This window comes from Adiantum capillus-veneris, chromosome 20 (assembly GCF_014529385.1).
Source record: "Adiantum capillus-veneris isolate H3 chromosome 20, ASM1452938v2, whole genome shotgun sequence".
In the NCBI taxonomy this organism is placed as follows: Eukaryota; Viridiplantae; Streptophyta; class Polypodiopsida; order Polypodiales; family Pteridaceae; genus Adiantum; species Adiantum capillus-veneris.
The window spans coordinates 14,300,522-14,315,192 of record NC_140950.1 but is presented as its reverse complement, the minus strand read 5'-3'; the positions used below and the strand labels follow the sequence as shown (position 1 = coordinate 14,315,192).

The following is a 14,671-nucleotide window of genomic DNA, read 5'->3' as shown; positions in this document are numbered from 1 at the left end:
TTATCAATTCTCTTGCTGGAGTACATGGTCAAGCAAAATTGTAAGTATAGTAGCAGACACATTTTGTAAACCACAAGCAGAACCTCAAGCACATACTTTTAATAAAGAATTTTGGACAGTGCTGCTACAAGATTTATAGAGACACTGGAGAATTGTCCACCCATGCCAAAGATGCTGACTGAAATCCAATTTTCAGTTGTGAGGGTTGGAACTCTTTATGCTTTGTTCACTTCAATGGATTATCCTCAAATATTTTTTCCCATAAATACATGTAATGAGTTGCAGGTTCCAATCCAGCCTGAAAGCCATTCATGTGGATGGAGGGTAGTGACAAATGCCAAGCTCCTCTTGGACTTCATATACTGCAATGACAATCAGAATATAGAAGTATAGCATATTTCATATTTGCTAGCTGTATTTTTTCTCATTTTATTGTTCCTAAAACTTGCTTTCTATTGCCTTGTATAGATCAACAGAGAGTGCTATAGTGAGGACCATGTATGGTTGACAAGAGCAAAGATTATCAAGTATATGATTGAAGCAAATGGACAACTGCAAGAGGTATTTAAAGATGATGATGTTGAAGAGAAGGGGAAAGCAAAGCTAGAAAAGGCAAAGGGGAAAGCAAAACTAGAAGAGGAAAAGGGAAGTGAAGAGGAAGAAGAGAGTGGTGAGCAGGAAAAGGCAAGTGAAGAGATGGATGATAAGAGAAAGAGGAAGCAGCCCTCAAGCCCTCCTGCCAAAGAGCCCACAAGAAAATCTCCCAGGACAAAAGAGCCCACTGCAAAAGCACCAACCCCTAGGGACAAGAAAACTCCTGGCAGAAAACTATTCTAGCTTTTTGTAGCCCACTCTAATTGTAGCCCACTTGTATCAAGCTTCCCACTTGTATCCAATTTTCTATTCTATAGCCCACTTGTATCCAATTGTCTATGTAATTGCAAATATTTGAAATTGAATACATTTTGATCACCTTGTTTTAAGACTCTGTTACAAAATCAAATCATTGAAGTAAAATCATTGATGTTTGGAAAAGTTGCATTTCAATAACAAAATAAAGATCCTTTTAGATCTTTATTTCAATAAGATCCTTGCAGGTCATGTGATACAAAACAAGATCCTTGCAAGTCATGTGATACAAAATAAGATCCTTGCAGGTCATGTGTTACAAAATTGCCTTGAAGGATGTTTAAGGCACCAAATGTACAATGCCATCCAAGATGTCCTTGCACTGTAGCCTCTTTTCATTCCTTTTTGATACCTACAAAAACAGTCCAAGTTAAATAAAGAACCAATAAGAGAACAAGAGACTTTTAGGGATAACAGTTACCTTTCCACCATTTATTTGAAAGCAGAATGTTGTGGGCAGTTCAATTTCATCATTTTGCAGTTCCAATCTCAATTGATGTAAGCTACACATGCCTCTTATCTTTACAATTGACAGATGCTCATTGTTTACCCATATATCAATGTCTTCTATTGGGCTGTCAATGAAGTCCTCCATGTCTTGATCAAGTGGAGTTAGCTGACCACCAACATAGTGCCATCTTCTGTAATAAAATGACATAATGAATTTTTGTGTCCCTATCATGTATTTGCAAGCAATTGAGCCAGCTTGCACATTACAAGTGATTCCATTCACTATTTTGGTGTTCCAACCCTCATCCACAAATTCAAGTACATTTGTTGAGTCTAAAGTCCTCACTGAAAACATTGTTCTAGATTTTTTGACTTCAGCATTAGAGAAGAAGTCTACAAAAACTGTAATGGGCATGAATATAGAAGTTCTACTCTGTTTGCTTGCTATGTTTGCTTTCAAACACTTTTGAATCTCACAAAACAGTTTGCACCTGTAGCCCTCACTTGTATTTGAGCTAGGGAGTGACCATTCTCCACTTTTGAAATCAGGCAAGTCTAGCTTGGTTGTGGGTCCAAGTTCTCCAGTCCTTCTAGGTGGAACATAATAATGGTCAAAGAAGAATATTCCATTCTATGCCAATGAACCCTTAGTCCTTCCCTTGTATATTTCTTCACCAATTGATCCATGACACACATCCAGAATATTTATAACACATTCTACTGGCTGCCATTCCATAATGTTTGAAGGATACAAATCTATACAACAAATAACCTTATACAACATGCATTACAAATAAGGATTGAAGTTAAGAGACTTACAGTTTGGTCTATGTAATGGCAAAGCAGAACTCTCTGAGTCAATATGCAGATCTTTATGCATGTACACATGCTGCACCAGCACCTCTTTGATTGATTTTTTGTTGTCGCCAAAGCTGAAATCTTTAACAATACCCTTCCATCCCGCCAAGAAAGAGTTTTTGGTAGAAGACTTTATTCTCTTGTTCTGTTGCATCAGTATCCACGTTCCTTTGTGTATAGTTATTGGAATCCATTCTCCATTTTGATCAGTCGTGTTGTAAGTGACAATGGCTTCAATGGAAGTTCTTGGTCGTTTTGATCGTGATGAAGATTCCATGGTGAAAAAAGAAATGAGCAGAGAAGTTTAGCCTGAGTTCAAGAGAAGAATAAGCAGAATGTGCAAAAAACGGTTCAAATCTGGAAAAGATCATGAGATAGAATCCAAACGTTGTTTTATGATGACGACGTGCAAAATGAAAACAATATAATATGAGAAGTACGTCTTTCTAAAAGCGACAGCTATTGAATGCCTTTGCACTTTTACTTGTTTACATTGCTATTTACCAGCTCAAAGTTGCGGTAAAGATAGAATATTTGCTTTTTTTGTGAGTTTTCAAAAATAGAGGTTCCGTAACGGAAGCTCTTCAACCATTGGTTGAGACCACTCTCTCTCTACACGCTAAAAGGCACAAAAATGACCTCAAAATTCCCCTAATGTCGGCTGAGGGCGGTTGACCACTCCCAAGTTTTGTTGTAGAGACGAGCTTGCCACACACTAGCCAGCATGCTTACACACGAGCAGGCGAACACACAGATCATAGGAACCCTAAGCTGCTTGCCTCTCTCTCTCTCTCTCTCTCTCTCTCTCTCTCTCTCTCTCTCTCTCTCTCTCTCTCTCTTCCAGAATCTGTAAAAAATTGCAAAAGAGTGACAAAATAGAGCTCTAGGGTAGAAGTCCCTATTTAGAGACGAATAGATTGGGAATGCTGGTGTGGGCCCAATATGTGCCCAAATGTAAATGTTAGGTGCTGACCTTGAGCGCTACGTGGAGCTCTGCACGTGGCACTAAGTTGGTGATGTGGCGCTGGGGAGCATTGGAACAAATTGTGTGTAATTTTTTTGAGGGTAAGTGGAGGTATGAGCCCGCCCTTGCACGTGCGTGGTAACTACCCAAGAAAAGTTTTGGCAGTTACCAGTACCACGAATGGTGCTCCTCCATAAAGGCCCCTGACTGTGCCACTTCAGAGACGTGCGCCCTCTCAATGCATGCCCTGTGTGTGTAGGTACACACTACGAATTCTTGGTGCGCCAGTGGCCAGGTCTTGCTGTGCCAACCTGCTGGTCTCTCCTTATGGCTGTCGGATAAAAGTCAGGTAGAGCAGAAGCTTGAGATTGCCAAAAGAAAGCTACATCAAGGGTATCAGCAAGCTGAAAATGGTGAGTGTATGTCTCGGGATTTTGTTACGTCTTTTAGCATTAGCATTTGGTTAGGGGATGAATCAAGGGACTTTTTTTAGTTAACATTCTCGTGCTGCCTCAGCAAAAAAGCAAAGGACCGTGCAATTGCTAGACTTTCCAGACCATCCCAAGATCTCTGAGGTGCGGGGGAAGGAGAATCCAGCTTTGGCAAGTAGAGCTGGCTCGCAAGCTGAGCACTGGAGTCAAATTAAGAGGCTGCGCTGATACTGGCTTCTGCTGGTTTCTTCAAATTATGAGACCCGAGGAATCACAGTCATATTGGTGCAATCCTCATTACAATGCCGTGCGACTTCTGTTCACAACAGCTGTTGGGCTCATCTTTAGAACCATCTACTGGAGACTAGGTCAAAAAACGTAAGTTTTAGTGTACAACACTCTGTACAAAGCTAATGTATGTCACCATATAAGCTTCGCTGACTCTTAATGTGTTCCTGCAAGAGCACAACCTCTGACTTGTTTAACATCTTTGGGGCTATGTATTCAATCTCTACGTTCATGGGCTATCAAAATGCAAATACTGTCCAGCCAGTTGTCGCTATTGAAAGAACCGTCTTTTATCAAGAACGTGGAGCAGGAATGTACTCTGCATTAGCATATGCATTTGCTTAGGTAGAACAAAGGAAAATTTCACTTTGTTTGTCTCTAGTGACCATCAAAAAGCTAACTCTTTAATCCAACTACCTTTGTTTGTAAATATCCACCTATTTGTATGCATGTGCATGTCTATTTACATGTCTGCATGTGTTTTTTGTGTGCACAAGCTTGCTAGACAGATAGCTTATCGATCTTACAAGCTTGTGTATGTTTTTAGATGCTAACTGTTGGGGTATAAAGCCCAATGTGGTCACCCAGGTAAGTGGGCGGGCCGCCAGGTATGCACACATATTCTCTTGTAAAAACCTAATAAGAACTCACTATGCTCTACACATTACAGTAGAGCGAGTTCACCATATCGTCGTGCTCTTCTTCTCGCACTTCCGCTCGTACTCCTTCAACTGGTATCAGAGCTCAGATCGAGGCTCGGGGCAGCAGTGCAGGAGGCTAGAGTCACCAGCTCAGATTGGAGTGAAATTCGACAGGCAAGTGAACAAAACTGTTCTGAGGTCATCTCGGTCACTGTTCGGCTTCGACAAAGGTCTGCGCAGGCCATTTTCGACTACGTGGTCTCGACGGGTGCAGATCTGACTCTGCAAATTTGGGGTTTTCGGCCTACGACTGCAGGTGTTGAGGATATCGACACTCCCAGAGTGTTGATTTGTGGCTGTCTACACATTGAAGGACGGCTCACAGTTCTTGGAGACGTGTCACATACGACACGGACGCATCTACACACAGACTGTAGGCAACATCCAGTAGTTCATCAGGTAGCTTGTGTTTGCTGCTTGATATTCCAGATTTCATCCTGACATTGCAGGTACTTCCACATGGGATGTATTGTCAGAGATGATGTATATCTGTTGAGGGTTTGCTGGCTGTGAGTCACGCAGCAAACAACCGCCGTAGCGGTTACAGCATACAGTGGGAAATTTGTGGATGTATGACTTTGTGGGAAGTCTATGTACTGTCAAATTTACTGCAGCCTTTGTTGAGGGTCGAGTGAGGTTTTATTGAGCTGGGGGATTCTCGAATGTTGAGATCCTTTCGGTGATACAGGTCTTGGAGCGATCCCTCGAGCACCCTTAGATAGTTGGGATTGCATCTTTGCTTTACTGCCGTTGAGGCATTGTCGCAGTCTATGCTTATAGGACAGTGGCAGAACAGTGAGAGACAGTACAGGTGCAGGATAGGTTTACCCGCAGCTTACAGTGTCAGAGAGACAGTGTTTTTTCAGCTGTTTTCTGGTCTGTTTTTTAGTACACCAGAGCCATTTTACAAAGGAGACTCTACCGAAATTTATGCATAATCTGAAGCTTTCTTGGTTCATTTGATAGGTTGATATTGGTTCAGAGGTCAGTTTACAGGGGAAACTCTACCAAATTTTTCCCAGGAAAGTAAACCACTGTGAAGCGTAGCTATGGCTGGTGGATCACAGGACACTGCTCTTTACAATATCAAGAAGCTGGATGGAACCAATTTCCCATTGTGGAAGAAGCAGATTTGGCACGTGTTGGTACAAAAGAAGTAGATAAAACCTATAAAGCTCAAGGGGATAAAACCAGAAGATATGGACGAAGATGAATGGAGCGAAATGGATGAATTGACACTTTCTACCATTATGCTGACTTTGGCAGAAAGCGTTTACTTCAATGTAGCAGACGAGATGTCGGCTTATCAAGCATGGTTAAAGCTCAGTGATCTTTATGAGAAGCAGAGTGTAGCTTCACAGGTATACTGGCTTAAGAATCTTGTTGACTTGAAGATGAAAGAAGGGACACCTATGTCCAATCATTTGAATGAATTAATTCAACACAATCTATAATCAGTTGTCAGCTCAAGGTGTCAAGTTTGATGAACCTGTTAGAGCTATGTTCCTGTTTATCACATTGCCGGAAAGTTGGGTTACTTTTCGCACAGCTTTGAGTAATTCTGCACCTCTAGATGGTTTGAACATAGCAGGTGTAGAAGGAAGTCTGCTTACTGAAGAAAACAATAGAAAGACAATGGACAAAGGCAAAGGAACAGCCTTAGTTGTCAGCGGAAGGACCAAAGAAAAGTACAAAGGTGGAAAGAGGAATCAGTCTTGTAGCAAGTCCCGCAGTGCTAAAGGCAAGAGTGACATAGAATGCTACCATTGTGGCACGAAGGGTCACATGAAAAGAGACTGCAGAGAATGGAAAGCAGAAAAAGGGAAAGAGAAAGCTGAAGACCATGGTGAGAAGAACAAGTCCTCAGTGAAGATTCAAGAAATAAATGTGACAAACACTGTTGCAGAGGATGACAGTCTAGTGTCAGGAGACATCTACTTCTTGAAGAATACAATGGACTCAGCTCTTCTTACAGCATCTGATGGAAATGCACTGAGTGACTGGATTATAGACTCAGGGGCATCACTTCATGTGTCTCCAAACAAGGAGTGGTTTACCTCTTATGTGACCACTAAAGATCATGTTCGGCTAGGCAATGGGCAGACATGTGAGATCTTAGGTGTTGGAGATGTTCAATTGAAGTTTCAGAATGGCTCTTCTTTCACGCTGAAGAATGTGAGACATGTTCCCGCAATTACAAAGAGCTTGATCAGCACAGGTTTACTTGATGATGCTGGCTACGTCACCACTTTTGGACAGAACATGTGGAAGATATCCAAGGGTTCTATGACAGTAGCACATGGAGTAAAGTCTGGAGGACTTTACATGATTTATGTATCAAATGTCTCTAAAAATGTAATCAATGTAATCGAGCAGCCGAACGTTTCTTTGTGGCATAGCCGGTTAGGACATATGTCCAAGAAGGGAATGGAAATCTTGTCTCGTTCTGGTTATTTGCCTGGCTTTTCATTTAATGATTTTGAATTCTATGAACATTGTCTGTATGGTAAGCAAACACAACAGCCACATAAGCATAGAAGCAGTAGAAGAGATACACAGTTGGCACTTGTTCATAGTGATTTGTGTGGACCTATGCCTAACCTATCTCTAGGGGGAGCTTCTTACTTTATGACATTTATAGATGATTACTCAAGGAAAGTATGGGTTTACTTTCTCAAGCACAAGGATGAAGCGTTTAGTGTTTTCAAAACGTTTGTGACACTTGTGGAGAATCAGAGTGGCAAGAAGCTTAAATGCTTATGCACTGACAATGGTGGAGAGTATGTTTCAAAGGCCTTTCAGGACTTTTGTGAGTCAAAAGGTATAAAACGTGAACTTACTGCTCCTTACAATCCTCCTCAAAATGGTGTTGCTGAGAGGATGAATAGGACCATACAAGAGAAGGTCAGAAGTATGTTGTCTAATGCACAGCTGCCAAATGGGTTTTGGGCTGAAGCTGTATCAACAGTTGTTCATCTTGTAAATAGATCTCCTAGCAAGGTTTTGCAGAAGGATTCAGTGCCAGAGATGGTATGGTCAGGCAAGGTGCCTGCATACAAGCATCTCAGAGTCTTTGGCTGTGAGGCATATACTCAAGTTCCAAAGGAATTTAGGAACAAACTTGAGCCAAAGAGTAGAAAGTGCATCTTTCTAGGCTATGGTAATTCTGGTGAGATGGGGTACAGACTTTGGGATCCCGAATCCAGAAAGGTTGTCCGCAGCAATGATGTTCACTTTAATGAATCCAAATATCATTCTAAACCAGAGAGGGTTGAGGAGATTAGAAGAGTTGTATTCCAAGAAGATGGACTTGCACGTGCAAGACAAAATGTCAGGGCTCAAGAGGAGCAAGGACAGGATAGATTGGAACCACAGGTTGTGGCTGAGCCTGAGCCACCTATTGTGCGTAGATCTGGATGTTTCACGCGACCTCCTGATAGGTTTGTTCCATCTATGAACTATGTCATGTTGACTGATTGCAATGAGCCTTCATGTTACAAGGAAGCAGTGCAAATGAAGGACTCCGGGAATTGGCAATTGGCCATGCAGTCAGAGATGACAGCTCTGCATAAAAACCAGACATGGAAGCTAGTTAAATTACCACGGGGCAAAAAGGCTCTACCTTGTAAATGGGTTTACAGGTATAAGATCACCGCTCATGATAGTCAACCAAAGTACAAAGCAAGGCTTGTTGCCAAGGGCTTTAAGCAAGAACAAGGCATTGACTTTGATGAAGTCTTCTCTCCGGTGGTCAAGATGACTACATTGAGATGCTTTCTTGCATTGGTTGCCATATTAGATTTGGTGTTGCACCAAATGGATGTCAAGACAGCGTTCTTGCATGGTGATTTAGATGTGGAAATTTACATGCAGTAGCCAGAAGGGTTTGTTGAGAAAGGCAAGGAAGATTGGGTATTCCAGTTGTTAAAGAGTCTTTATGGCTTTAAAATATCACCGAGGGCATGGTACCATAAATTCCACAAGTTTATGCTTTCTCAAGGCTACAAACGTAGTGAGTTCGATCATTGTCTATATACAAAGAAGGCTAAGGATGGCAGTTGGCTGATCCTTATTTTGTATGTGGATGACATGTTGATTGCTGGCAAGCACTTGGAAGAAATTTCAGCTTTGAAGTCAAAGATGGCAAAATCGTTTGACATGAAAGACATGGGTGAGGCAAGTCATATACTTGGTATGCGCATTGAGAGAGACAGATCAAGGAAGTTGATTTGGTTATCTCAAACAGAGTATATTGACAAGGTTTTGCAACGTTTCAATATGGAGAAGGGAAAGGCATTGAGTGTTCCATTGCCACCATATGTGAAACTTAGCAAACAAGATTGTCCTGTGTCTGAGGAAGAACAAGCTGAAATGGATAAGATTCCATATGCGTCTGTAGTGGGTAGTTTGATGTATGCAATGATTGCTACTCGCCTAGACATTGCATTTGCAGTGGGAGTAGTAAGTCGATACATGTCAAACCGAGGCAAGAAACATTGGGAGGCAGTGAAAGGAATATTGAGATACCTGAAAGCTACAAAGAGTATGCGTATATGCTATGGGAGTCAGGAGCTAAGTGTAAAGGGTTTTACAGACTCAGATTATGCAGGTGACTTAGACAACCGAAGGTCTACGTCAGGGTATGTATTTACATTGGCTGGTGGAGCAGTATCATGGCGTTCTAGATTACAAGATTGTGTTACTTAGTCTACAGAGGCTGAATATGTTGCAGCATCAGAGGCATGCAAAGAATCAATTTGGCTTAATCGACTAGTAACAGATTTGGGAATCAAAGAAGAGATGCCTATGTTATATTGTGATAGTCAAAGTGCTATACAATTGGCTCGCAATCCAGTTTATCACTCAAAGACAAAGCATGTGGATGTGAAGTATCATTTCATTAGGGAAATGCTCAAGGATAAGCAACTTCAGCTTGTCAAAGTTCACACCACAGAAAATCCTGCTGATCTACTTACAAAAGGACTTCCCTCAGAGAGCTTTGCGCATTTTTGCAAGCAGATAGGTGTAGGGTAGTACATCACTTCTCTACATCTCTTGTATATTAGCTTGTATAGTAGCTTCTCTCACACTTAAAGTACCACATTGGACTTTAAGTGGGAGGTTGTTGGGGTATAAAACCTAATGTGGTCGCCCAGGTAAGTGGGCGGGCCGCTAGGTATGTACACATATTCTTTTGTAAAAACCTAATAAGAACTCACTATGCTCTACACATTACAGTAGAGCGAGTTCACCATATCGTCGTGCTCTTCTTCTCGCACTCTCTCTCGCGTCGCACTTCCGCTTGTACTCCTTCACTAACATCATCGCGAAAACGGTTTGAGGTCATCACAGCAGAGGCTCCTGCGGATGTCAAAAGCAATCTTGTGCAAGTACTCAGAGCAAATTCTTGCTCCTCCAAGGTGAGCTGCAGTTGCTCACTCAGCAATCATGATTCATGTGGTGGGATTATTTTCTTTCAGGGGTTTCTTGAGCATCCCTATAATGTGAGGTGTATCAGCGTGATTCATGGCATGATTGTCTACTATTCTACTATTTTTTTGAACTTTAAATCTGCTTTGAAATCAGAATAAAGGAGTGACATTGCTACATGCTTTGAAGGCTACATAATTGCATTTATATTCTAAAGACTCAACAAAAACTTGAGCTTCAAAAAGAGCACCAAAAATTTGAGGTCCAAAATGATTATACAACTGGCTGAAAAGTAGTTTTAAAGTTCTAATATGAAAGAGGTCAAACACAAAACCTTCAAAAACTTGAGGTCCAAAATAAGTAAACACTCGGCTGAAAAGTAGTTTTAAAGGGCTACTAGGTAAGAGGCCAAACACTAAACCCGCATACTTGTAGTAATGCCTCGAATACTTCTAGCGGCCTGATGGCGAGACCTTCGCAATTTCTCCATTTGTCTTCTTCGTGCATTGGCATGGAATGGATTATCAACATGCAAAGGCCTTAGAATTAGACCTTCTGAGGAACCACCGTCCCAAAGAATAGCTCACATTCTATTTTCAAAAGCGAGTTGTTGTGCTTCCCAAGCTTTCTTAGACCTCTTTGCTTGAGCTGCCTCTTCTTGTCGTTGTCTACGTGCATCTAGTTCTGCAAGTGATTCAAGTCGTCGTTGCTCTTTCTCCACTTTCTTTTGCTCTCTTGCTTTTCCAATCTCGTCTTTCTTAGCGTTTTTAGCCTTCATGCTCGCAATATATTGGGATGAAGTGAGAATTAAACTGTTTGTATAGTCCACAAATGCCTCTCGAGGTGCTTGTCTTACTGATACCTCTGACATTGGTACTCGTAAAAGATCAATTACACGAGTGTTTTCGCTTGGAGATTGGTTTCTTTGCATCGGCTGCTTGCTTGAAGAGTTGGGATTGTTCTCCTTGTCAGACTCCACTATTTCCCGAGCCAATCAAAGATTTGATTGTATGTTTGTGCTATCTTTTCCTTGCCAAGGTATTTCATGCTGGTTGTTTGCTGATGGAAATTCTGAATTGATGTCAGCATACCCTTCTACAGGTGGCAAATTAGTATCATCTTGAAAATAATCTCCCTGTAGCAATCTCATAAAACTGATTTGATGTGCTGATTCAATCTGATCATGTGAAGTTGACAGGTCAGTTATCCCAATCTGCTCATTGTGCGTGTGACTTGCCATTGAGCGTAATGCCAGAACAAACTCATTCTCTATTCCTGCACTAGGTGGAGTGCTGGGTACCTGTGAGATGCTTTCATCATCTTGATTTGCTCGTTCATTTCTGATCTGTATATTATTGCATGGCATGCGATCGAATTTTACCGCTGAAGCATCAAGTGGCCAAATTCCCGTTGCCCGAAAACCTGCCTTAATGTTTGACTCCGTTAAAGACAGTTTTAGGGCACTCGCCACAATGGTTGCGAGCTCTCTCTTGCTTGCTTGGCTGGATGCTGTCCGCTGCTGCCACATTGCTCTCTCTTTGCAAAAATTCATCTTTAATGATTTGAAGACGGAGACATCCAAGGGTTGTAGCTTGTGTGATGTATGGGCAGGTAAAGTGATAATATCTATGCCAGCTTCATGTGCTCTTGCCACCACTTTGAGGGAAACATGACTTCCATGACCATCAAGAACTAAAAGGTGTCTGTTGTCAAATCCAATGTCTTGTATGATGAACTTTCGTAAGTGCTCTAGCCAAGCTTGGAAGAGCTCACGTGTCATCCATGCTTTCTTTTGCATGGCCATTGCAGCCCCCGCTTCACAGTCTTCGATGTAGTTGTCACTCATTCTATTTCCCTTGAATATATAGTATGAAGGGATTGCATGGCCAGCTGCATTAACACAGCATAATACTGTCATCCATTCTCTAGAATCACATGTAATACCATACACTGATTTAGTTCCCTTCTTTGCAAGGATCTCCATACAAAACAAAGAAAGAAATTCATAGTTAGGGTATGCCCACATGGAGAGGGGTAACAATTCTCAAAAGGTTGCAATGTGGGCCTCTTGCCCCTTTTGTGTGCGTGAGCCTTGAGGTAGTGTTTGGTATTCCTCCAAACATACAAAATTCCTTTCCTTGATTTTGCCAACAAGAGACTTTGGAAAATTAGGTTATTTTTTGGGGTTTTACGCTATTTTTCTCTACTTTGGGGTGGAATCTCATTTTCCCCTTGCATTCAACCGACATTTTTGAAATTGAAAACAGCACGATATTAAGCTGAGACACATTTTTCCCGAACACTGGCGTGAGGAGACGTCCAATTAGTGCCACTTCTTGCCTTCCTGGCGGCAAAGCCTTCACACTATCTCGCACGGACAGCTTCAAATGGGATCTACGGTTGAGGTGATTCGGACCGTAAGATGCACATTTGTAAATTCTGGACATTCGGTAAATTCGGGGAGAAAAGTAAATTCGGGTAAGCTTGTAAATTCGGGGCAATGTGCACCCCACGTCTTGAACCCGCGACCTCCCCAGGGCGACCCATGTGCACTAACCACTACGCCCGCATGCGTTCGTTGAAATATAAGGGATTTGACTATCTGATATTGTAAATGTGGGCCGATTAGTAAATTCGGAGTAGATTTGTAAATTCGGGCAGACTAGTAAATTCGAGGCGATTGTCAAATCTGACGGTTCACGATTGACGTACCCCGTGTTTTCCTCCTACACCATTGATGCCATTTGACCATGCCCGTGTGATATAGTGATGAGGCTAACAAAGTACCCCCTCTTGTAGTGTGGGGGTACCTTAAAAGTAGTTGGAAGCTTGCTTCACAATCAGCTTCAGAGTCAGCCTCATTAATAATTATACCTTCTTTTTCAAGGTGTCACAAATCCCGGTAAATACCGTAGACTTTGGCCATAACTTCAATCGTCTAGTAGCTCCAAAAGAGAATAAGTAATAACATGGTTTTCTCGAAGAGAGACCTGACACCCTCCTTTTCGAGGAGCTCGCTGCTAGACCGACGTGATGGAGACATAGCATTTTCGTGAAAGTAGGTCGTGTCCATCTTGGTGTATTATTATATGGAAGCATAAGTTGTTGAAGGATCACATTCTACTATTGTTGGATAACTAGAGTTATTATGGCGGTTTTCTGCTTCCGCGGGCTTATGATGGCGTTCCTGGCTATGGCAGGTGAGAGCCTCTACTCCTGCATGCTCAACACTAGAGAGAGAGAGAGAGAGATTGCGTTAATAGCGTCTATATATATTTGTGAGCGCATGCAGGAGCCGTGCAGCTGGTGGTGGGCGACGTGGGCGCAGGAGCTGGAGGCGTGGCATCAGCGGCGTGCAAGCTGAGCGACGTGGTGGTGCAGAGCAAATCGCTGGGCATCGTGCAGCGGCTGATCGTTCACAACAACTGCGACTGCGGGGTGGGGTCGATCCTGGGCTCGTGCACGCTCAGCGAGCAGCGCCTGGCCCAACCCGACGTCATCGAGCTTCTGGACGACCACACCTGCGTTCTGTATCCCAAGAACTACTTGAGGCCCCACACAACTACCAACCAAATCTACGGCGGCGACGACTTCAACTTTCGCATGGAAAAGTTCCGCGTCTTCTGCTGAGCTGAGGGCAGTTTCGCACTGGCTGGGGTCGAACCCCCACCTCTCGTCCCGCAACCATTCTCACTAACCTTCTCTCTTCAATGCCAGATCTTTAAGGTTTAACTATACTATATATAATCCTACGGAATCAGTTCTTAGCTCGGCCTTGTTTAAAAGTATGACTAATGCTGATTGGATTCTTGACTTTGTCTGAACTTTGTGCTTGTGTTCATGGAAATCAAGGCATAGTGTTTTGTTGGACATTGAGGAGACATGGACCACCTTACCCATGCATGCGTTGTGTATCCACAATTGTTTTTATAACATTATATCGTAAGTTAAGATGCATTGCTCAGGTTGTCCACGTTTAGTGCGTGTCCAAGTTTAGTTTTTGATTTGACATTTACGCTTGCGATCTTCTCGACTTTTATACGTGAACTTCTCCGCCTTTGATCCCATTGCCTCCCCTCTTAAATATAGGTGTTAGTTAGTGTTCAGGCATCGCAAGTAACAAGTACCAATGGTGTTATGAAGCCAAAATGACAAAAAATGATTATAAACCAGAGCAAGGATGCCCAAGACTTTGTTTTTGCATGTAAATATATTTGAGAAAAATTAGTGGGATTTGCTAAATTACCACTTAAAAACTACCCCCAAGGAATTTGTGTAATTTGACAAGGAACGTTTCTTTCTTGTTATTGCCCTTGGTTTTAGTAACGGTGAGGATGTTTGGGTAGTTGCATGCAATACTTGGTGATTAGAAATAGTGGCATCTTTTGAGGTTGCTATTTTGGGAGAGTGAACTACATGGCAAGGAATATTTTTAGTCATCATCACTAGATGGTAGAGACTGCTACCACTACTAGTGATTGGCTACCATCAAGCTGGTCGAGCATCCAATGCTATAAGAAGCAAGGCATGCAGTTGTGCTAGAAAACGCAAAATAGTCTACTAGCATGTGCATACACTAGTTGTCGTGTTGTCGAGCAATTATCCATGCGAGTCTTATTGACCCTGATTCCATCTTGAAA

At 42.2% G+C, this 14,671-nt stretch overlaps 2 protein-coding genes and 1 pseudogene across 2 annotated transcripts; 1 reads left to right on the top strand and 2 right to left on the bottom strand.

Moving 5' to 3' along the window:
• Nucleotides 1-10,577: 10,577 nt before the first annotated feature.
• On the bottom strand, nucleotides 10,578-11,271 carry LOC147432139 (uncharacterized; annotated as a pseudogene).
• Nucleotides 11,272-11,274: 3 nt separating this feature from the next.
• Nucleotides 11,275-12,015, bottom strand: LOC147432138 (MFS-type transporter clz9-like; the record flags this gene model as incomplete). The annotated part of the gene is made up of 1 exon (XM_086491886.1): nucleotides 11,275-12,015. A coding segment is annotated over exon 1 (741 nt), but the record flags the coding sequence as incomplete, so codon positions are not given.
• Nucleotides 12,016-13,121: 1,106 nt separating this feature from the next.
• Nucleotides 13,122-13,948, top strand: LOC147432137 (uncharacterized). The gene is made up of 2 exons (XM_086491520.1): nucleotides 13,122-13,231; nucleotides 13,324-13,948. The coding sequence occupies exons 1-2, from the start codon at nucleotides 13,180-13,182 to the stop codon at nucleotides 13,659-13,661; spliced, it is 390 nt and encodes a 129-aa protein (XP_086347646.1). The 5' UTR covers nucleotides 13,122-13,179; the 3' UTR covers nucleotides 13,662-13,948.
• Nucleotides 13,949-14,671: the final 723 nt, after the last annotated feature.